Source organism: Hyperolius riggenbachi, chromosome 3 (assembly GCF_040937935.1).
Source record: "Hyperolius riggenbachi isolate aHypRig1 chromosome 3, aHypRig1.pri, whole genome shotgun sequence".
Taxonomy (NCBI): Eukaryota; Metazoa; Chordata; class Amphibia; order Anura; family Hyperoliidae; genus Hyperolius; species Hyperolius riggenbachi.
Window position 1 is genome coordinate 297370888 of NC_090648.1, and position 23076 is coordinate 297393963.

Consider the following 23076-nt stretch of genomic DNA (forward strand, 5'->3'; position numbering starts at 1 on the left):
GTAACACTGCATGCATCATGTTTAACACGCCGCGGCATTACCCTGCAGCCAAAGTACATCTCTTGTTGATGGGCATGGCGCCTGTCCACCACCAGTGCTGAGAGCTAGCAAGCACTCAGCCGGTGGATGGGAGCAGAGGATAGGCAGTGGAAAGCTACTTGTTGAAAAAGGGGCCTAAAAGAGCATATATATATATATATATATATATATATATATATATATATATATATGCGCGATGGAGAGCTCTATCCTAGGCTAATGGCATAAGAAAAAGGATGAAGAGGGTTCAAGATATCCTAGAGTAAAGAGCAGCTGCTGACGGGTTGTTTTAGGTTTTTTTCCCCCTCCTAGATAGAGTGGAGAAAGCATCAAACCTCTTACTTTACATGCAAAAAGAGCGCTCGAGAAATTTGGGCACCCAGAAAACTCAATAGTAGAATATTGGTAAATATACAAATATTCTACTACTACAGTGACAACGACAGTAAAATACCGTTGATACATACCGACATCTTACTATAGATGAACATAACCCTATTCTCACACTAAATCCTCCCACTACTGATGCTGAACCTTGAATTGAAAGGAAATCTGACTCCAAAATTTCCCCGGTATTTCAATGAGCACCTATGGCATCGCCCAAATTTCCCGCCGCCCTTGCTTTCTTACTATTGTCCCCAATAGGATAGAAAGAAACATCTTCAATGGGGACACCAGAGGTAAGAACAGTAAATACAGTAGTGAAAACTTTTATATAATTTTTTCCCTTTCTTCCTGGATCCACATTAAAGAGACTCTAAAGTCTTGTAAACATTCTGTTTTTATTTAAAAAATGTGTTTACCATTACTGCCCTACCTAAACCGCCGCATCCCCACCGCTGTAATCTAACTAAATCCCCCCTAACTTCCCGGGGGACAATCCGGGCAGCTCTTCTGTGAGTGGCAGAGCTGTGAGCCGCAGCTCTGCCTCTCAGCAAGTCTATCAGCCCGGATCGCCGCCTCTCCCCCACCCCTCTCAGTCTTCCTTCAATGAGAGGGGAGGGGGAGAGGTGGAAATCCGCCGCTGATAGACGCAAATGGAGGCAGAGCTGCGGCTGAAAGCTCTGCCTCCAACAGCAGGAAAATCCACGACAAATAAAGTCGTGGATTTTGCGGGGGAGTTAGGGGGGGCTTTAGTTAGATTTCAGCGGCGGGGATGCGGCGGTTTACGTAGGGCAGACATGTTAAACACATTTTTTAAAGGGAACCAGAGGAATGGTTTGGTAAAATAGAAAAAAGATTTTATACATACCTGGGGCTTCTTCCAGCCCCATAAGCCTGGATCACTCCCACGCCGCCATCCTCCGCTTCCTGGATCCGCCAGTACCGGGCCCGTCACTTCCGGCGGACGCGGCCAATTGTCCGCATCACAGGGGCTCCACTCCATACCCGTACGCATGCGGCTGCGCAGTAAGCAACCACACGCGTACCTGTATGGAGGGAGCCCCCTGTGATGCGGAGAATTGGCCGCGTCCGCCGGCCGACTCGCGGCAATGACGGGACCCGGTATCGGCGGATCCAGGCAGCGGAGAACGGCGGCGTGGGAGCGATCCAGGCGTATGGGGCTAGAGGAAGCCCCAGGTATGTATAAAAGCTTTTCTTCATCCTCTCTGGTTCCCTTTAAATAAAAACATGATTTTTACAAGACTTCAGTGTCTCTTTAAGGAGAGTTCCTCACAGCCTGTTCCAATGACTGCTACAGTAGACTCATTATAGTAAACTCTGATATACGGTAGTGCCTCCTATTATTGAGAAAAGAATGCACATAAAATCTCCATGATGGGACGCCAGGTAATAATAGTCTGACACAGTTTGTAACCTTTTCTTCGCTATACAGTATACAAAACAAAAATACAAATTTGGCTACCTTAAAAACATCCTTTTTAGATAGAAAAATAATTTACACTACACAAACACACAGATCTGTTCAGTCACTGAGTTCCTCTTCATCGCTGAAATAAGCACTCTTTTTTATCCTTGGTCTTCTGGAGTCATCAGATGTTGAGGCTTCGCTTGCTGCCAGTCTAGATTTTCTTTCTTCTTCAATTCTTGCTTGCTGCAAAAAGGAGATGTTTTTCTATGTATGTATTTATTGCAAAATATTTGTATTGAGTTCACTGCTACAACAGCACTGCTTGCAGTGTACCTGTAGGGAATAAAAGTGCTCCTACAGAGTACTCGCCTCAGAGGGTGGAAGCTTTCCCATCCTCCACCAGACTTTTCCACGGCTGAGACATCCTGATAAGCCGATTGTAGGCAACTTGTGCACTTAAAAACTGAGCCCAATCTGGTCTGTGCTATGGTGCATGCGCAAGCCGTTTGCACCTACGCAGTAGCATGGACCCGATTGGGCTTCCAAGTGAATGTATGCTACTGTGCAGGCTCAGTGTGGCCTTACTTTGGGAGTCTCATTACTGGATCAGCCTGTCTGAGGAGAACAGGGTCCAGAGGCTTTCTCCTCCTGAGGTAAGTATCCAAAACAGGCTGCAGCAATTCCCACAGGTTTGCTTTAAAGCCTCAGTGCAAGGACCTTTTTGTAAGTGTATTTATCAACAATCCATTTTCTAATTTTATGCAAGTTGCATGATACAACTACCCTCTCTATTGAAGCCACATCTTCCTACACACTAAGCAATGTCCAGCATCCAGTGGAGCCCCTGTAATGCATCTACTCATGTCACTTCAGGCTGGGTTTAGAGTTAAAGGACAACTGAATCAGCGGTGTATGGAGGCTGCCATATTTATTTCCTTATGATCAATATAATCATATTATAATAACACACGCACCTGGAAAGCTATGGCTTGACTGAGACTGTCAAGAGCAGGATCTTCACCCTCATCTTCACTCTGCTCCTCCTCTTCAGGACTGAAACATAACACCTTTTGTGAGTAAACATTACAAAGTTGGACTAAGAATATTTATGACAACTTGGCAACGCTTACGGTGCTTCAGATTCAACCATTTTCTTCCTTTTCTTCTTTTCTTTCTTTTGTGGAGGCTCACGATCACCAAGCATATTTTTCGGGCATGCATAACTCAAATGACCTGTATCCTTCAATACAAAATGTCATTCTTAAACCATGATTTTAATGTCGCTCAGTCAAATAAACATTGTATAGCCTAAGTCCTGGCAAAAAAGAAAACCGGTTTACATATAGCTGATACAACGTTTCAGTTGTAATAAAGCAACCACAGGAAACAGGCAACCCCTGCATCCACTTCAAGGAATTTGGGTGGGTTAATCGGGCCACTGTGTATCGTCAGTCACAACACCTGTCTTGGTGGTGCTCCTGAGGGAAAATCCTTTGCTTGAATACCCAGCTGCCATCATGCTTTGGGATGTAACAGTAATCCTAACACCACTGTAGGGAATTCCATGGCCATTATGTACTGGTTTTGGGCCAGGTGACAGCTCCGGCTGGGAGCACACTAGCCAGTGCAGAAAACATTGGTTTTTAATTGTTTGCTGGTTTTAGTGCGGTTTTGTATGCATTTGGCATTTTTCATGCATATTTTATTATTTAATCAATGGAGTAAAATACAATATACAGTACAGACCAAAAGTTTGGACAAACCTCATTCAAAGAGTTTTATTTATTTTCATGACTATGAACATTGTAGATTCACACTGAAGGCATCCAAACTATGAATTAACACGTGGAAGTATAGTACATAACCAAAAAGTGTGAAACAACTGAAAATGTCATATTCTAGGTGTGTTTGGGGTCATTGGTAGAATATCTGCTAGGAAACCACTGCGAAGGACAGGCAACAAGCAGAAGAGACTTGTTTGGGCTAAAGAACACAAGGAATGGACATTACACCAGTGGAAATCTGTGCTTTGGTCTGATGAGTCCAAATTTGACACTGTTGGGGATTAAAAATTGAAGGCATACTGAACCAGCATGGCTACCACAGCATCTTGCAATGGCATGCTATTCCATCCGGTTTGCGTTTTAAGTTGGCCCATCATTTATTTTTCAACAGGACAATAACCCCAAACACACCTCCAGGCTGTGTAAAGCCCCGTCTACACGAAGCGATCCGGCGGCTCGATTAGCCGCCGGATCGCCTATGCCATGTCCCTGCACGTACCCGCCGCATCCTCGCCCCCACACGTGCGTCGTATTCGATCCCCGCGCGGCACCGCTTATCTTCCAATCGATTCCCTGCCATTGTCCCCTTGTGGGGAACGAGCAGGGAATCGACGGTGGCAAGATCCGACCTGTCGGATCTTATCAATCAAGCTGCATCAGCGGCTCGATTGATATGTCACAGCGCTCCGTGTAGACGGGGCTTTAGGGCTATTTGACCAGGAAGGAAAGTGATGGGGGTGCTGCGTCAGATGACCTGGCCTCCAAAGTCATCAGACTTTAACCCAATCGAGTTGGTTTGGGGTGAGTTGGACCGCAGAGTGAAGGCAAAAGGGCCAACAAGTGCTAAGCATCTCTGGGAACTCCTTCAAGACTGTTGGAAGACCATTTCAGGTGACTACCTCTTGAAGCTCATCAAGAGTGTGCAAAGTAGTAATAAAGCAAAAGCTATAGATATAGATATTTCCCTGGTGCTTCCATGGCAGCATGCTATGGGTTATAGCCCCGCCCCTTAACCCCATTGGACATAATAACTATAAGATGTTTGAGCAAGCATAGACCACCATTCTTTTTTGTTTCTCCTCCCTTCCCTTTGGACATTTATGTGTACTTTTTCTATTTTAGCTATCCCACAGGGTGTATCCCTTTCCCTGTGGAGAACTCCAGTAAGTGCTAAATGCACTTCAGTGAGGGCCAGTACTGATCCTGGAAGTTTGTGTCTGTTAAAAACAGACCATTGGTGCCATGCTGCGCATAAAAATCCTTTTATTTTGTTATCTCTTTCAAATTGCCTTACCAGCAGCTGTAGTTGCTGCGGAGGTGGGTCGGCGTTGTCCGGTCCATCCGGTCGGTCTGCGGGCGGCAGACTATTTGCTTTCTTCTGGCGGGGAAGCTGGAGGGGGAGAGAGCGGTGTTGCTGGTGCTGGACAGACCGCTCTGGTGTCTTCTCACGCGCGAGCTTTAGAGAGATTTCATCTCTCCCCCTCTGTTCCTCCCCTTCCGCCCTGCTCTCTGGTGGAGGCAGCGATTTTGCTTCAGGGCAGGGAGCGTCTGAGCATGCTCGGGCGCTCCAGATCTATTTAAACAGCCGCACTGAGCCTGACAGGTGCTTTTTTCTGAAGCTCCTGTCAGGTTGCTAGGCGATTCACATTCCTGGGCATCTGAATACCAGGGCGGATTTCCTGTCAAGGAACTCTTTAGACGAGTGGTCACTCAAACAGGAATCCTTTCATCTAATATGTCAAACTTTTGGAATGCCACAAATAGACCTTTTCGCCTCGACATACAACAGAAAAGTTCCTCAGTTTTTCTCCCGTTTTCCCTCTCCAAAGGCCTTCGCATTGGATGCATTGTCCCAACCTTGGCCACAGGTTCTGGTATATGAATTTCCTCCAGTTCCCCTAATATTTTGCTTCCTGCGCAAGACAATGTTGGAGAAAGCAACAGTTCTGGCAGTTTTACCCTACTGGCCGAACAGACTTTGGTTTCCTCTTCTATTACAGTTGGCCCAGTCTCAACCACTGTTTCTCAAGAACTCTCCCACCTTGCTGAGGCAGGGGCAATTCCTTCATCCGAATCCAGACAAGCTTAATCTAGCAGCATGGATGCTTAAGGGCAGAGGTTTGCAAACCTAGGCTGTTCACAAGCAGTGGTGGACACTTTATTAAAAGCAAGGAAACCATCTACAAATATGGTGTATAAAAAAGTTTGGGAGAAATTTGTGGATTACGCTTCAAGATCTAACTTTGATCCATTGTCAGCTTTAGTGTCTAATGTATTGGACTTTCTCCAGGCTGGTCTGGAAATGGGGTTAAGTTACAATACCTTGAAAGTACAAGTAACAGCTCTCTCAGGACAAAGGTGGGCATTGAATCCAGTGGTTAAACAGTTTCTGAAGGCTACTTTAAAGTTAAAACCACTTAGAAGAAACTTTTACCCGAAGTGGGATTTGCCGATTGTATTGGACTATCTAAGCTCTGCCCCCTTTTTTCCGCTGGAAAACTGCTCCTTCACTAATTTAACATAAATTAGCTTTTCTTCTAGCAATCACGTTTGCAAGAAGGGCATCGGAGATTAATGCCTTGGGAGCTTCTGACCCGAACATTGTGTTCTATCATGATAGGGTAGATTTAAGGCCAGTCCTAGAGTTCCTACCCAAAGTGGTCACAGTTTTCCACCTAGATAATGGACTCTTCCAGCTTTCTTTAATGAAAAAGATCCTTCTACACCTCATTCTCTGGACATAGTCTCGTTATTGAAGCAATACTTGAAATTGTCTCAACCGTTTAGGCTTTCTCAACGTCTTTTACTTGTTCCAGTTGGTTACAGGAGAGGGAGAGAGGCTGCTACGAGAACTATTGCCACATGGATTCAAATAACTATATGTAATGCCTATAATTCCAAGGGACTAGCTCCTCCTCACCATGCTGCGGCCCACTCAACCAGGGGGATAGCATCTTCCTGGGCTTCATTGGCAGGAGTGTCTTTAGTCTCCATCTGTAAGGCTGCAGGCTGGAAGTCTAGCAATACCTTTATAGACCATTATAGAATTGACCCGTCTGTACTGTCTACAGTTGCTGTTGGTCATTCTATTATTACTACTGCTACTACTGTTTGATAAATGGTAGGTTTACCCTCCCTCTGAGATTTGTGGATAGTTAAATCCCATAGTATGCTGCCATGGAAGCACCAGGGAATTTGGAAAATTTAAGATACTTACCTAAGGAAATTTTCCTTTCCTGGTGCAATTCCATGGCAGCATACGAACCCACCCAGTTGGGAGGACGATAGTTACAAGAATAGCGGTCTATGCTTGCTCAAACATCTTATAGTTATGTCCAATGGGGTTAAGGGGCGGGGCTATAACCCATAGTATGCTGCCATGGAATTGCACCAGGAAAGGAAAATTTCCTTAAGTATCTTATACTTTCCAATAGATAGATAGATAGGATATATATTCTATCAATATTTTTCATAAAAATGCATTCCTGTGTATCTCCATTGAGACATACGATGTGCATTTTACATGCGGTTTTGAAAATTATGCAGCCAATTGTGTATAATCAAAAAGATAAATATTTACAAGCTACCCATATACTTTTATTATCAGCAAATTCTGCAATGCTAGCATTTCTGCCTGTGTTTCTAGCTTCAAACAATGCTGGATCTTTAAAGTAAATCATACAGAACTTAAAGGGATCCAAAACAGAGAGGGATATTGAAGTTTCCTTCTGTGCAATACCATTTGCTTGGCAGTCCTGCTGATCTCTTTGGCTGTAGCAGTGTTTGAATCACACACCTGAAACAAGCATGCAGTTAATCCAGTCTGACTTCAGTCAGAGCACCTGATCTGCATACTTGTTGAGGGGCTGTGGCTAAAAGTATTAGAGGTAGAGGATCAGCAGGAGAGTCAAACAACTAGTATTATTTTAAAATGAAAAATCCAGATCCTTCTCAGTTTAGGTTCCCTTTAAAGGGGGACTGAAATGTGTGTCCATACTTCAATCTGAAAAGGTTTTCTTCTAGGCTCAGCCCTTTTCTATGACCACTCAGGGCAATGGAGGTGGCTGTAACTCTAATCTCTCTGTGATTAAATCCCTCCCCAGCGCTTGGGTTAGAGCAGAGGTGCTGGAACAGCGTGGCATGCCATCCTCTTATGCTACACACAGTGTCATTACATGCATGCACAGCCTGGACACAGTTGCTCGACCAGGACGGCGGGATCAGAAGCAGCAACAGGTGAGGTGAAGCAGCCAGAACAGCTCACTAAGTACACACTTGAGATAACAGTGTTTGGAAAATGAAAGATCACAAACCAATTTTACCCCCTTCCATGTAGTATGAGAGCCTACCTACACAGTCTATTCTATTAAGCTAAGTACCCCATCAGATAAAAATCTTTGCAAGATGCTGTACAAGTGCAAAAGATCAGTTCCTGCAAAATGCATTCATAGTATTTATCAGCAGATCTCATACACACCTTGTTTAACCCTCCTGGCGGTCTATTAAAAAACGACAGGGGGCAGGGGGGCGTGGCTAGCGGCCGTTCAAGATGGACGCGTCCTAACTGAGCTCCGCACACCCTGACTGCATCGGAGCATTTCTAGCGACACCTAAGCCATTGCATACTCTTTTACTAAGGCGACTCCCGGTCAACAGCCATCTGGAGACCGATGGGTGGCAGGAAAGGCAGCCAGACGGAGGAATCCAGCACTACCTCCTCTCAGCAATCCCACATGCGCCGTTCCAAGATGGCGCCGGGCGGGATTCAGAGGGGAGAATCAGACTGCCCGGACAGTGACTCAGATGGCGAAAGCCGGTCCACCATCCACAGCGCCCCACAAGCTCGGAAGCAGAAGGGAGACCCTGCGTGCAAAACCCCAGCAGGTCTCTCAGCCCGAGACCAAGCGCTCCTGGACAGCTTTAAGGTAATCCTGCAGAGAGAGCGCTAGAGGAGGCCACTGGTAAGCTGGCTGCTCGCCTCTCTAAAGAAATTAAAGACCTGGGGGCTAGGACCAATGAACTCGAGCGGCGGATGGATAATGCTGACATTGTCCTAGATGACCATGAGAAAGATTTAGAGACAGTCCAGCTCCGTATGGTAGAGCGATTCGAATTCGATAGAATTCACAGATCCTTGGGCCCCATCAAACCAAAAGGCCCTCCTAGGGATATAATCATGAAATGTACCTTGTACAAGACCAAAGAGACCATATTACGAGCTGCCAGGGATAAAGCAGATCTGGTATTCCAAGGCCATCCTTATCAGATTTTTGCTGACATTGCACCAACTACCATCCAAAGACGCCGTGATATGAAGCCTTATGTCAAGGTTCTCCAGGCCCACAGCATTAAATACCAATGGGGTTTCCCCTTTAAGTTACTCTTCTAACAATCGGGACTATGCTGTTACCAATCCTGAAGATGCACAGAGAAAGCTGGAACGCCTAAAGTTGTCTTTGCCTGCTCTCTCACCTTCTCATAGCCCGGGGCCTTCTAGCTCACCACCTCTGTGGGAAAAGGCCAAACGCAACACCAGTCTAGGCTCCGCAACAAAGATAGGCCCCCGCCGGCTACATCCTCTGACCAAGGCTGAAGGCCTGTCACATAAACACCTGCTTTCCACTATTTTGGGCTCAACGAGCCATTCAGGTTTTGAGATGACGCAGTTATTCTAAAGTGCCATTGTGTTACAGTTACTGTTCGAGTTCATCTTTATATATGTCTGATATGGCCTCGTTTCATGGGGCCTTATTTTGTACAGGTCATTTCGCATGTGCTTCCTCCTCCTAGGTTGGACTATTTCATAAGCCGGACTCTCAGATACATGCGCATTTGTGTGTATGATCAATCAGGTTTAACAGTATTATCAGGCCTGGGCTATATAGACCATCTGCTTTATATGTTCTAGTGTTAGCTACTGACCGTGGCTGTTTGCCAGTCATAGGTGTCGTTATTTTTACTATTTCAGCTATATTTCTTGTTAAAAGTCACTCCATGCAGTCGGGGTGGGTTCCCTCCTAGCAGGCGATTAATGTTCTTTGCTTGCAACGTGACTCAGGTCCCGGCGCTCACACACCGAGACCGATACACGTCAAAATTTTTGGCCTCCTCCCCCTCTGACATCCCGAGGTGGAGTTGGCCGGTTTGTTTGTTCCTCTTTTTCATGTTAGCTCTTTTCTTACCCCCTTTTCCTACCTTTCTTCCTTCCCCTCTGTCTCTCCCCTGCCCCCTTCCCCTAACCCGCAATAGCCCAGTTATTGTATTACCTCATTCGCCTTCCTCCCCAGCGCAGTCATGACAGCTCCAACCTTAAAAATAATTTCGCATAATGTACAAGGGTTCAATTCTCCCCAAAAACGGGGTAAAGCTTTCCATTACAAATCTTCCCATGCTGATATAGCATGCCTCCAAGAAACTAGATTCTCTAGAACATGTTGCCCCTGCTACATGATTCGCCACTTTCCATTGTCTTATCATGCTTGCGCTGCAGAGAAGGTTCGTGGTGTCACTATCGCATTCAGACGTGGCCTTCCCTTTAAGTGCGAGTACACCCTTGCGGATCCTACCGGGAGGTATTTGCTCTTGAAGGGTATGCCATTTGATAATAAGTTGACTATTGTCTCCTATTACGCTCCAAACAGATTTCAAGAGCGGTTTTTGTCTCACCTTTTACAGGTTGTGGAAAAGCATAGCGAGGGTTTGCTCATTATGTGGTGATACAAATACGGTATTGGATGTGAAAATGGGTAAGGCATATAGCTCTGGCTCTACAGCAGCTCCCCTCCCAATCTCGTCCTCCCAGTCTAACACTGTTGATCGCCTTTTTGCAGACAGACATCTGTTAGATGTCTGGCGGGAATTAAACCCGGTCACGCTAGATTACACCTTTTATTCAAATCCTAATGGGAGCTTCTGTAGAATCGACCATTTTTTCATTCATGCCTCATATCTTTCAAATGTTGCCTCTGCTAAAATAAAGTCGGTTACATGGTCGGACCACGATCCTGTGCAAATACAGCTCTCTTCCATGGTGCCTAGGGGTAGGGATTATAGATGGAAGCTGAACGACTCTCTCCTATCCAACCCTGGCACCTCCTTGAAAATACATTCCTTCCTTACTGATTATTTAGACCTTAACACGGACTCAGTCGATTCCGCAATAACACTTTGGGAAGCTTTGAAGGTCTCGGTCAGGGGAAATATCAGTTTAGCCACTTATCTTAAAAAACGTATATCACAAGATATTTTAGACTTAACTAACAAGTTAGAGGCGGCAGAAAAAGATTGGAAGGATAACTACTCCCCCAATCATAAGATAGTTAGAGATGGGCTGAGACTGAAATTAGAATCTTTACTAAGCGAAGAGGTCAAGAAACAACTTAGGTGGCAAAAGAACATATATTATAGATGGTCTAATAAACCCCATACTCGATTAGCCAACAAATTAAAAAAGCGCAGATATAAGCCCCTTACTTGACGGGTTAAAGGCCCCAATGATCCCTCTACGGTCAACCCCTGTAAAATAGTTGATCTATTCCAGAATTTCCTTCAAAACCTTTTTTAAAATCGGCAGGCAAGATAGATAGTACCCGGCTCAAGTCCTTTTTCTCCTCAGTCCCATCTCCCTAAACCTCCTATCGCTGCCATTGAAAACCTTAACGCAGATATCTCCTCAGAAGAAGTCCTGGAGGCTATAAAAACTCTTAAAAGTGCTAAATCACCGGGCCCCGATGGGTATTCCCCTCTATTTTATAAAAAATGTGCTCCACTACTAGCCCCCCTACTGACTAGAATGTTTGAATACAAAAGAGGTAACATTCCAGGGGTCAGCTCCCTTCAAGCCAATATAGCTATGCTCCCTAAAACCGAGTCTGAACCCATTGAGATTAAGGATTTCCGCCCTATCTCGCTACTTAACGTGGACATTAAGCTTCTGAGTAAGATTTTGGCTGCCCGTATGAATTGCTTCCTTCCCCAAATAATATACAAGGATCAGGTTGTTTTTGTGCCCGGTCGTCAGGCGTCTGATGCGGTGTATCGAGCAATCCAGGTGTTTGAAAGCTTGAGAGACAGAAAAATCCCTGGTGTCTGTTTAAGTATAATATATATATATATATATATATATAGCCTTTGACACCATCTCCTGGGATTACCTGTACTTCTTGCTCCAACGCTGGGGCTTCGGTACCCCTTTCAGTCCTGGCTTCAGGCCTTATATTCAAATCCCACAGCTCAGGTATATTATGCGGGGTTCTCTTCACCTAGCTTCACAATAAATAGGGGAACTCGCCAGGGGTGCCCCCTCTCACCCATATTATTTATTTTGGCCATGGAGCCCCTGGCACAGATTATACGCAGTTCAGAGGAGGTACAGGGTTTTGAGCTAGCAGGCTCTCAGCACAAACTAAATCTTTTTGCTGACGACCTTTTGCTTTTTCTCTCCCAGTCCCAGGACTTCTATTCTCGCCTTACTGGCTATCATGGATGAATTTGCACAGGTATCGGGCTTGACCATCAACCCACATAAATCCCTTTTAATGAAAATCACCATGGAATCGGGGGAGTGGGATTTGCTGGGTAAAGAAGTACCATTTCAGCTATCTACTAGTAGGTTACCATATCTGGGGATAATCTTAACTCCAAATTACAATTCGTTGTTTCAAGCTAACTACTACACTCTGGCCAGACAGGTTTCACAATATATCACTCAATGGTCCTCTATGCAAATATCGTGGCTCGGCCGTGTCAACTCTGTAAAAATGACTTTACTACCCAAAATACTGTATTTATTTAGGTTGCTCCCGGTTTGGACACCACCCCACTTCCTGAGACTTTTACAATCCAGGATTAACAAATTTATATGGGGGACATCCAGGCCGAGGGTACCAAGAGTCACTTTATACGTCCCCAAGCACTCTGGAGGATTGGGGTTCCCCGACTTGCGAGCCTACTACCAGGCGGCACAAATAGCCCCTCTGGTGGGCTTGTATAGAGGTCCTGAAATGCCTCAATGGTCCCTTTTTGATATAGTGGCAGTAGCTCCACAATCTGTCCAATGCCCTATCTGGCTACCTCCTAAGATGAGACCGCCTCTTATGAGCAAAGTCCTCAAACATTGTCTCCGCGTGTGGGACACTTAAGTACTCCAGGAAACTTTTATCCCCTACCCTTCCTTTACTTCCCATTATCGACAATCCTCTATTTCCCCCAGCGTTGGAAAGCCCAGTCTCTTTCAAGTGGTGGGTATCGATTTAACTTCTTTTGGTTCATCATTTAATTAAAGATGCAAAAGTTGTTAGTTGGAACTATCTACAGGAAAAATACCAAATCCCCAGGTCAGAATATTTCAGATACCTCCAATTGAGGCATTGGGTTCAGTCACTACTTGCGAATACTCCAGATGCAGACCTTCCACTCTCAGTAGTTGAGTCAGCTTGCCTGCGCAACCCAGGGGGTAGAGGTCTGATCAGCAGATTATACCTTTTCCTCATGGACCCTGGCTCATCCTTCAAACATTCTTACATTACGAAATGGGAATCGGACCTGCGGGGGACGAGACCTAACGAGGAATGGGCCAAGGCTTGGAGGAACACGTTCCACATCTCGATTAACCTGGGCCTAGTTGAGTCCTCCCTGAAAGTTATGATGAGGTGGTACTGGGTCCCTTCAAGACTGGCTCATCTGGGGAGGTAACAATTTATGTTTTAGAGGCTGTCAATCTTTAGGAGATTTTATACACACACCTTTTGGTCATGTTCCATGCTCTCCCGTTTCTGGTCCAAAGTATATAGGCTGCTTCAAGCGGTCTTCCATAAGCAAATCCATAGGGACCCGTGGTCAGCATTACTTCATTTTCCCATTGACCTTCTCACAAAATCTCAAGGGACACTAGCCCTTTTTATATTTGTAGCAGCTAAACAAACCATTGCTAGGGCATGGAAGAAACAACTTGTCCCTTTTGAGGAGGTGAAAACCAGCGTCTCTAACTTTATGATCCAAGAACAGCTAGCAGGAATCCTCCTTGACAGAAGAGACAAGGTTGACAAAATTTGGGACCCTTGGAAAACTTACCTTACTATCACAGGTCATAGCTAACCTCTTCACAGATAATCCATTATAATAAGGCAATTGTCTGCGGTACTGTGGCGGGCTATCCCCCCCCCCCTTTTCCTTCCCTCCTACTAGCCCTTTCTGTCTCTTCCTCTATATCTTCTTTTCTTTCTCTTTATGTTTGTCCTAACTGCGTTTTGGTCCTCCTTAAGAGGAAACGAGGTTAGATTTATAGAAGGCAGGGATCACTGTCCCCGTAGAGGGCACGCCAGCCACTCTGGGCTGGCGAGTCCAGCTGGTAGCAATAGGAGACTGATCTCTTCCCAGTCTTTTTCAGCAGGCAGCCTATTTTGATTCCAGTGATCTGTGCTGAGTGTGCCATGTGCATAAAATATTGTTGTATAAGAATCACTATGCGCTGCTAATTGGGATATGTTACTCCCTTTCCTTTCATTGTATTGTCATAAGCTGTTTTTTGAAAACCTCAATAAAACTATTTGAAAGAAAAAACTGACAGGGGGCAGCGCAGCAGGGTAGCGAGTGATAGCCACTGTGCAGCGGCAATCTGCAATCAGGAAATCCCGTTCAAAGAACGGGATTTTCCTGGAGGGCTGCAGATATCAGAGACTATGAATGCATTTTGCAGGAACTGATCTTTTGCACGTGTACAGCATCTTGCAAACATTTTTATCTGATGGGGTACTCAGCTTAATAGAATAGACTGTGTAGGTATGCTCTCATACATGGAAGGTAGTAAAATTGGTCTAGGATTTTCTAAATACTTTTATCTCAAGTGCGTACTCAGCTGCAGGCATGGGCTTAAATTCGGATTCGGGTGATCCGGATAGTTACTACCCAGATTTCACCCAGTAACGCTGTGCGGGGGTCAAGCTTACTTATCTGACGTCTTCTTCGCGGGTTCCTCGGCGCCTCCCACTATGCGTTCCAATGCACCATCACGTGATTATAAACACTTCCTCCTTCAACCCGGAAGGAGGAAGTGTTTGTAGTCACGTGACGGCGGATTGGAACGCATCGTGGGAGGCGCCGAGGGACGAGCGAAGAAGACGTCAGATAGGTAAGCTTGACCCCCCTGCCCAGCCCGCACAGCATTACTGGGTGAAATCCGGATAGTAACTATCCGGATCACCCGAATTTAAGCCCATGCCTGCTTAGCTGGCATTGTTCAGCCTTGCAGCCCATACACTTACACACACTGCACCATGCAGTTCTGCAATATGATACAGTGCCTCAATTGTCCTGCTTCTGCCCCTCTGCCAGGATCAATCTGGTAATAAAGCAGCATTTCCAACTTACATAAGATTTAAATCTTTATATCAATGGAAAATGCCATTGAGTAGCGTTTCATTAGATTGAATGCTTACAAGAAATCTAAAATCTAATCTATTGATACAAATACGTAGTGTACCAACATTTTAAAGGGGGCTGGGATAATTCAAACTTAATCTAATAAGCCAAAAACAAACATAAATGTTACCTTTTAAATTTTGATTTTTGCCTGGACTTGGGCTTTTATTAATTACAGAAATGTTTTATTTTTTTCAGTTGCCAAGAATGTGTATTACTCACCCCACATTCATAACATCTGGATTTGTCGGTGTAATTTCGCCTCCGGATAAACTCAGCTGCTCTGCCATTGTCTATAGCAATGCTTGCTTTCAGCATTCTGCCAAAGAGCTGCGTGACAAGCACATACCGTATCTATAATGTAGTTTTACAGATTAGGAAAACATTTGAAACCTATTGAAAAACTGCATAGCAAAAATACCTGTTTATTATTTAATGCTCTGGTACAGTTTTGTGCACCATCCTTATCTAGGAACAAGACGAAAGCAACTCCTTTACTTCTTCGTGTTTCTTTATCCTTTACAATTGTGACTCTAGAAAAGGGGTGGGGGAGAAGAGACCAGAATTATTTTTTTTACAAACTAGAAGTACAATACTACAAACTGCAATGAATCACCGTTTATAATAAACCAGTCTATTGTAGCAAGCTGTGAGTACTGCAGGCTACTGATGAAGTAGTTAGCATAAGCTCTGCTGTTAATTTTTTGTCATATTTGAGTCTGTAGGTTGTCTGAGCTACTGCATTGCCCTAGAAACCCAGATCTTTTATATAACTGTCATAATGTGATGCATTCATTCATGCTTAAAGGGAAGGTCCAAGCAAAATAAAAAAAATGAGTTTCACTTATCTGGGGCTTCTACCAGCCCCATGCAGCCATCCTGTGCCTTCGTAGTCACTCACTGCTGCTCCAGTCCCCCGCTGGCAGCTTTCTGACCTCGGAGGTCGGCAGGCCGCATTGCGTACGTTTTTACGCATTCCCACTAGTGCAGGAACATTAACACATACATTTTTACGCATTACTGGTTCAATGCGTAAAAATTTACGCATAGAACCAGTAACGCGTAAAAATGTATGTGTAAATGTTCTTGCACTAGCGGCAATGCGTAAAAACGTACGCAATGCGGCCCGCCGACCTCCGAGGTCGGAAAGCTGCCAGCGGGGGACTGGAGCAGCAGTGAGTGACTACGAGGGCACAGGATGGCTGCATGGGGCTGGTAGAAGCCCCAGGTAAGTGAAACTCATTTTTTTATTTTGCTTGGACCTTCCCTTTAAAATAAGTGACAGCCAGTAAACATCTTTAAAGGAGTCTAAAGCGTAAATAAAAATAAAAAAACAGATACTCACCTAAGGAGAAGGAAGGCTCTGCGTCCTATAGAGTCTTCCTGTTCTCCTCACGGTGTCCGCGTTCCCCCGCAGGCTCTCCCGTTAGCAGTCCACAACCAATTGGTCGTGGACAGCTCTCTTCCGGGTTGGAGAGACTTCGGCAGTCTTCGGAAGCACTTGGGCTTCCAAAGACGGGTCACTCCATACTGCGCACACTTGCGCGTGTACGGAGACGACGTGCTTTGGAAGCCCGAGTGCTTCCAAAGACAGCCGAAGATTCAAATGGAACTGCCTGCGGGGGAACGAGGAGACTGGCAGGAGAAAGGGAAGGCTCTGTAGGACCCAGAGCCTTCACTCTACTTAGGTGAGTATCTGTTTCTTCTTTTTATTTAGACTACAGATTCACTTTAGAGCCAATGCCATTCCAAGGTTTAAATTCTGTAAACGTGAATAAAGGTATGCAATCACTTTTAGGCCAGTTTTACACTTGAGCTGTCTATTTGCAGTGCGATGCTCCGCCCCATCGCAACACACAAAACTACAAACATATGACCCTGTGGCAAAGTACGCTGATAGGGTGATATGTATAGTGCTGCTGCCCCCCTTACTCAGTGACGTACTCCCTGCTGGACAGGAAGTATGTCACTGGGATTCCCGTATTCCTGTTACGAGCATGCAAGCCCCAATGCCGCCGCCAACCTTTTTAAAAGGTATGCATCACACATTTACTTAAAATACTTCCGCCGCCATGGAAACTTCTGGCGCGGCAGGGTGCGGTAAGTGTGCTAGGCCCCATAGCCTTGCATTAGAGTTGCATTACCCTGCAGTAAAACAGGGTAATGCAGCACACACCTCCAATGCAAGTGTAAATCGCCGTTCTGCTCAATGGAGAGAGGGGACAAGCGAGAGATGCCTCATTGCGGAAACTACAACAGAAGAACGAGAGGTCAGTCATTAGTAATCTAACTTGACAAATCACTAATGAAGAGGTCAATGAGGCAAGGGACACCTAGACACTAGATTTACAAACAATCATTCCAAAAAAGATCATTCTGGTCAACAAATATCTAGTGTTTATATATAGCTTATCACTAGGAGCCTTGTCCACCCAGCGCACTTGTCCCAGCTACAACACGTATCTATGAAGCTGGAATGAGTTGATATGGCATGATAATTAGCAGCTGCACTGGATATCATTAGCAACTAAAGCTATGTGCACATGCTGGATTCAATTTGGCCAAGGTGGCCGTTTAGGATTGCTTGGGGGAAAATACAGTGTGTGTACAGGAGCCACCCCTGACATCATGACATCTGACACTCGACCAATCTCTACGCACATTGTTCTGCTCCTTAACCAACCCGCCACAAGCCAGTCTGTCATGTGCCACGCATCATCCCTCCTTTCCTCTCCCTGGCAACACATCTGTACATCACTCGGCCCTGAAAAACTACCCGAGGATTAGAGTCCTGATCCTTATACATGTGTACGAGGTGTAAAATTGTATAACTGCTACATATTTCCTGTTTGATATAGCCCTATCCCCATGCTGTGCATGCAGTGTAGATGGCGGTTATGCATTAGAACAGAGGTAGGGAATCTATGGCTTGGGAGCCAGATCTGGCTCACAGACAAATCAGTAGAGGTTGATACACTAAGCTACACTGCTCAAGCAGCACAGCTTAGTGTGGCAGTGCAAGTACAATTTACAAAGTAGGAACGTTTCTGCTGTAGCATGCACTGCTAACTTACTCACACTCCCCTCAAAGCTAGCAGCTGCTCCAACTGTCCCACTCTGGACCCTGTCAGGTCCAGTGACTTTGTAGGACGAGATCCCGTCCTAAAAAGTGAATCAACCCCTAAGTCAGCTAGCTAATTGTACAAGCTGTTAAGCCTCATCTACACGGGTAGATGAGGCTCCGATGATCCTTATCAATCGAGCCGCTGATGCGGCTCGATTGATAAGATCCGACAGAACGGATCTTGCTTCCGCCGATTCCCTGCTCGCTCCCCGCTAGGGGACAATGGCAGGGAATCGAGCAGAAGATAAGCGGCGCCGGCGGGGACGAGCGGGCACGAGCGGGGAATCGAATGCGGCGCACGCGCGGCGAGCGGGGACGCGGCGGGCACGCGGAAGAGGCGATCCGGCGGCTAATCGAGCCGCCGGATCGCTGCAATCTCTAATGGTGTAGATGGGGCTTTTGTCGGTATTTCTCCTGTCTGGCTTTTGGGGAATTGCTGATGTTGCTGAAACCAGAGCTATAGTTATGAAGATGCTTGTGACAATCTGAAATAAAGTGAACTAGTGCACTGGATGATGCAAGGATTGGTCTATGAAATATAGCTGGTGCAAAGAACAAAGTGCTCAGTGAAACGGAAAGGAACATACTCGTGTCCGAGTTGGGAGGAGAGGGAGAAAGGTTTTTTTTTGCCTAGGTTGTACACATTGTCTTTGATGATATAAATACTTGTGCTTAAATAACCGCATGCAGTTGCTGAAACCCAAGAGAAGCTTAAGACTTATCTGACACTTCCGCTGCCCAAAGGGATTAACTGTATAATCATTACCATGGTAACAGTAACGTGAACCCTCTGCTGCGCATGCGCACTGTCCCAGTTCGAAACATATTGTATGGCTCTTAGGAAAAGTAATTTTAAAATATGTAGTGTTTATGGCTCTCTCAGCCAAAAAGGTTCCTGACCCCTGCATTAGAATAATATCAGGGCTTCCATTGCACCCATTGCTCCAAATCTTGTGTAGATTTCCCTGACAGTTTGGTCAGTTCTAAGCTTTTCTTATGGTGATTGATTGGTTTTTATGCTATAATGAAGCTTGGCAGTGTTTTTGCATGAGAATACCATTGTACACAGAGGACATACAAGAATGTATGCATTATATCCTCAGTGTACAATTTTAGAATAACATTACAAGTAAATTAAAATATACCGTACTTACTTTACAACGTTTCCATATTTTGAAAATATCTGGGGAAAAAATGAATAATGTGAAGTATTTGCTTTTATTCACAGAATGCCATATTAGAAGACAAGGGGCTTGATTCACAAAGCCGTGCTAAGTGTTTAGCACGGGTGTGCTAAACAATTAGCACATGAAGTGGCATTCGTGGACTTTTGTGCACGCAAAGTGCCGCGATTCGCACGATCGCTGACTTTTGCGTACGCAAATTGCGCAAATCACAGCAATTTGCGTGCGCAAAAGTCCACGAACGCCACTTTACGTGCTAACTGTTTAGCACACTCGTGCTAAACACTTAGCACGGCTTTGTGAATCAAGCCCAAGGGCTGTTAACTTACCCTATGCAGATCATTGTTTGTGAGTGAGAATGGCAGATTGGAAACATACACGGTACTCTTACTTGGGGCAAGACCACCACTCATTGTGCCTAGGGAAATCAAGATTTATCCATTATAAATACCTTTTGAAGTGATACACAACCTACAAGGTTATATCTTTATTGTAGTCACCTAAGGTCAAGAAAGTAACATGCCAACCAGTCTTGTGATTCACATTGCATAGACTTCATCATCAGGAAACTTGTCCCACTAGCTAGTCAAGTTTCCTGTGTCATTTGCTCGGCCACTGGCCAATGAAAAACAGAGTACATTGGTCGCGGGAAAATTTGGGTGCAGGGTAAAGCCGAAAGATGACTCACCCTGCTCCCGCTGAAACTCGGGGCCATGTTAAATAATATTATCCCACCGAGTTGTCGCAGCTCGGTGGGGTAATGACAGGGAGGACATGTAATTTGTGCTGGTGCCAAATTACCTAGTTTTTTTGTAATCCGAGTTCTGCCAATCGCCAACACACAAATGAATCGATGAGCGCTACGGACTATGGCAGCACCCAAACAATGGGTGAAATTAGCTGATCAGGTGAAAATAACAGTGTCACCTCCACAGCTATATAGCCTTGCAAAGACGCGTGAAACTGTCAACACAGCATTCCTAAAAGTCCAAGAAATAATATGTAAAACTAGCTAGAAGCTCAGTGCATGGATGATGTCATCATTTGCATGGGGCAGAAAATATGGTGGCATCTGACTGACTCTATGCATTAGAGGTTTCTAAAGGTCAGGCTGGGTCAGTGGAGGCTGTGTTTGCCTGCAGCTGTACACCTATCCCTACAGATGTAAAAAATCTGAAGGCTTCATGCATGGCCTAAAATGCTCCTGGCATTGGGAGCTCAATCGAGGATGCGCATTGCAAGGCATGCGTCCTGGCCTGCACCTGGCTGAGTTGGACAGCTTTCTGAGCAGGACAGCGACTGAACGGAGCCATGTGATTGATGGCGAGGGACCAGGAGGACTTCAGGGGGCTGGAAGAAGCCACAAGTAAAGTTAAACAGACCAGATTTATTTCACTTTAGGTACCTTTTAATGTAAAAATAATCACATACCCCTGTTGAAGGCTACTTTCACACTGGGGAGTTGTTTTTTTTCCTTGCCTAGAAAAACAGGATTGCAATGGAGGGGAAAAGTCACATTGCACATTATACAAAGTATGTGTCACTGCAACAGTTAAAACAAGTTATGCCTTAGGGCCTGTTTCAGTTAGGGTTGAATCTGCAGTGCTTCCTTGCAGGTGACTCAGACCAGGAAACACTGCCTATCCCTCTAATGCTTTGCCGTCAGAATCACACTTTAGTTCGATTCTGGACAGCATGCTGCAGTTTTCTACAGCATGTGCCTGAATCCCTACAGCCGTGCAGACGTGTGCTCGCATCACAGGACGCATGTCAGGTAAGTGGAAACCGGCCCTTAATGCACTATGTTATGGCAATAGATACGTCACACCACACTGCTAATGTTCAAACCACTACAAGAAATTGCATCGTATTAGCAATGCAATTGTATTGTCCTATGCAAGGCACCACTGTGGAAGTAGTAGAACTCTAATAAGAATGTATTCATCCTCCATGATAACTGGCATGAAGAGCCTCTACTCGCTGTCACTAAACACTGATATGGGCAGTGAGTTGCCATGCAAAATTATTCTGCAACACAACTGAGTACTGTGAACTAAGCCTCAAGAATATGGAGATCGAAATTGCAGGTTCATACACGTCTATGTATGCAGTTCATAAACCCTGCACAGCATTCCTATATCTAAAGTCTGATAAACACCTTCAATTTTGATTGGCCAATCACTGACCAATTTTACCACCTCCACGTAGTATGAGGGTTTACCTATACAATGTACTCATAGTATTCAATATCTGTTGACCCCGATACAACATTGAGGTGGTAAAATTGGTCATTGATTGTGGCCCATAATAATTGAAAGTGTGTACCAGCCCAGGTTTTACTTCCTAAGTAGAACCAGTTGCGTGTGGTACGGTTTTAGTCATGGAGAAAATCCATATATATAACAACGAAAGTTGTTTAGGCAATGACTAACTGAACAAGATTTTTCTGCAAGCTTTTGAAGCATTACGTTTCTTCTCCAGGCATGTTTCAGAACCACACCCGGTGGTATGGTTCTGAACCATGCCTGAAGAAGAATCTTAATGTTTCGAAAGCTTGCAGAAATTGTGTGCGCGCATGAATATTATTGACCTGACCTCATCTTACTGCTATGATTTGCTTCAGCGTCCTATATATATATATATATATATATATATATATATATATATATATATATATATATATATATATATAGTGCATCTTCAATATTATTGACCTCATCTTACTGCTATGCTTTCCTTCAGCGTCCTGTATATATATATATATATATATATATAGTGCATCTTCAATATTATTGACCTCATCTTACTGCTATGGTTTGCTTCAGCGTCCTGTATATATAGTGCGTCTTCAATTTTTTTTTACCTCATCTTACTGCTATGGTTTGCTTCAGCGTCCTGTATATATAGTGCGTCTTCAATTTTTTTTTACCTCATCTTACTGCTATGGTTTGCTTCAGCTTCCTATCCGATATCGCAAATAATGAACAGGAGGATATCAATGAACAGGGATGTTAAAATCGAGAAGCACTTACTAGCTGTAAATTCATAAACAAACAAATTCACGTGTAGATGTTCCTCCTTCTTAGCTTGAATGTTTTCTCTTCCTGCATTAGGAACCTCCCTGCTTCTCCCAGACTCCAAGCGTTCAGCCCTCGCTTTAGGTCTGCACTCACGCCGCCATGTTAGCGAAGCTTCTTTCATAGATAACAGTTAATTCTAGTCCCCGAAAAAATGGGCGGCTTTAAAAATTGCACATAGAGGAGGAGACTTTGCGTCTTTATTCAAAAATGATTTTTTTCCATTTGGCCAACATGAATATTTATAAAAATGCATAACAGAATCGCGGGAAAAAAAAACATTACATATGTGAAAAACGGCAAACCCAGGAAAAACCCGCAGAGAATCACATAGCATAAAACTGACGCCTTTTTGCGTGGACAAGTGTATTACCTGCCAGGCGCACACCTGTGCTCACCACCCCCTGCCAAATCGCGTTACTAATTAGAGTTTCTCTTTAAAGGCCATAAATGTTGTCACTTCATTAGTAACACAACAGCCTCTGCCTCGCTGCGATCAGCTTTCCTGCTTCCTCTTCTGTATGTTTCTCCGTAACAACAACACTACATCACAATATTATTAGAATACAAAACAAATGCAAATTGCAAATGAGACAGGATGGAATAATGCGCGATTTTTAACAATGACCCAGGAGGC

The 23076-nt window shown here is 44.7% G+C and overlaps 1 protein-coding gene across 2 annotated transcripts; it reads right to left on the minus strand.

The window, feature by feature from the left end:
* Positions 1 to 1847: 1847 nt before the first annotated feature.
* On the minus strand, positions 1848 to 23073 carry ZCRB1 (zinc finger CCHC-type and RNA binding motif containing 1). Of its 2 annotated transcripts, XM_068276558.1 has the most exons (9): positions 22813 to 23073; positions 22395 to 22578; positions 19692 to 19780; positions 19333 to 19361; positions 15476 to 15587; positions 15277 to 15384; positions 2983 to 3092; positions 2827 to 2905; positions 1848 to 2095 (listed from the first exon to the last, which is right to left on the minus strand). In XM_068276558.1, the coding sequence occupies exons 2-9, from the start codon at positions 22561 to 22563 to the stop codon at positions 1967 to 1969; spliced, it is 825 nt and encodes a 274-aa protein (XP_068132659.1). In that variant the 5' UTR covers positions 22564 to 22578; positions 22813 to 23073; the 3' UTR covers positions 1848 to 1966. The 2 variants fall into 2 exon arrangements, with proteins under 2 accessions (XP_068132659.1, XP_068132658.1); XM_068276557.1 differs by having other exon boundaries at positions 22395 to 23073.
* Between the last annotated feature and the right edge of the window lie 3 nt (positions 23074 to 23076).

Excerpts from the sequence above, each read along its gene's own strand:
- ZCRB1 (XM_068276558.1), bottom strand. The coding sequence starts at position 22,563 with ATGAAAGAAGCTTCGCTAACATGGCGGCGTGAGTGCAGACCTAAAGCG. Across the intron at positions 15,385-15,475 it reads GAGCATTAAATAATAAACAG|CTCTTTGGCAGAATGCTGAA; the intron begins GTATTTTTGCTA and ends CTTGTCACGCAG. Across the intron at positions 3,093-15,276 it reads CCAGATGTTATGAATGTGGG|GATACAGGTCATTTGAGTTA; the intron begins GTGAGTAATACA and ends TTTGTATTGAAG.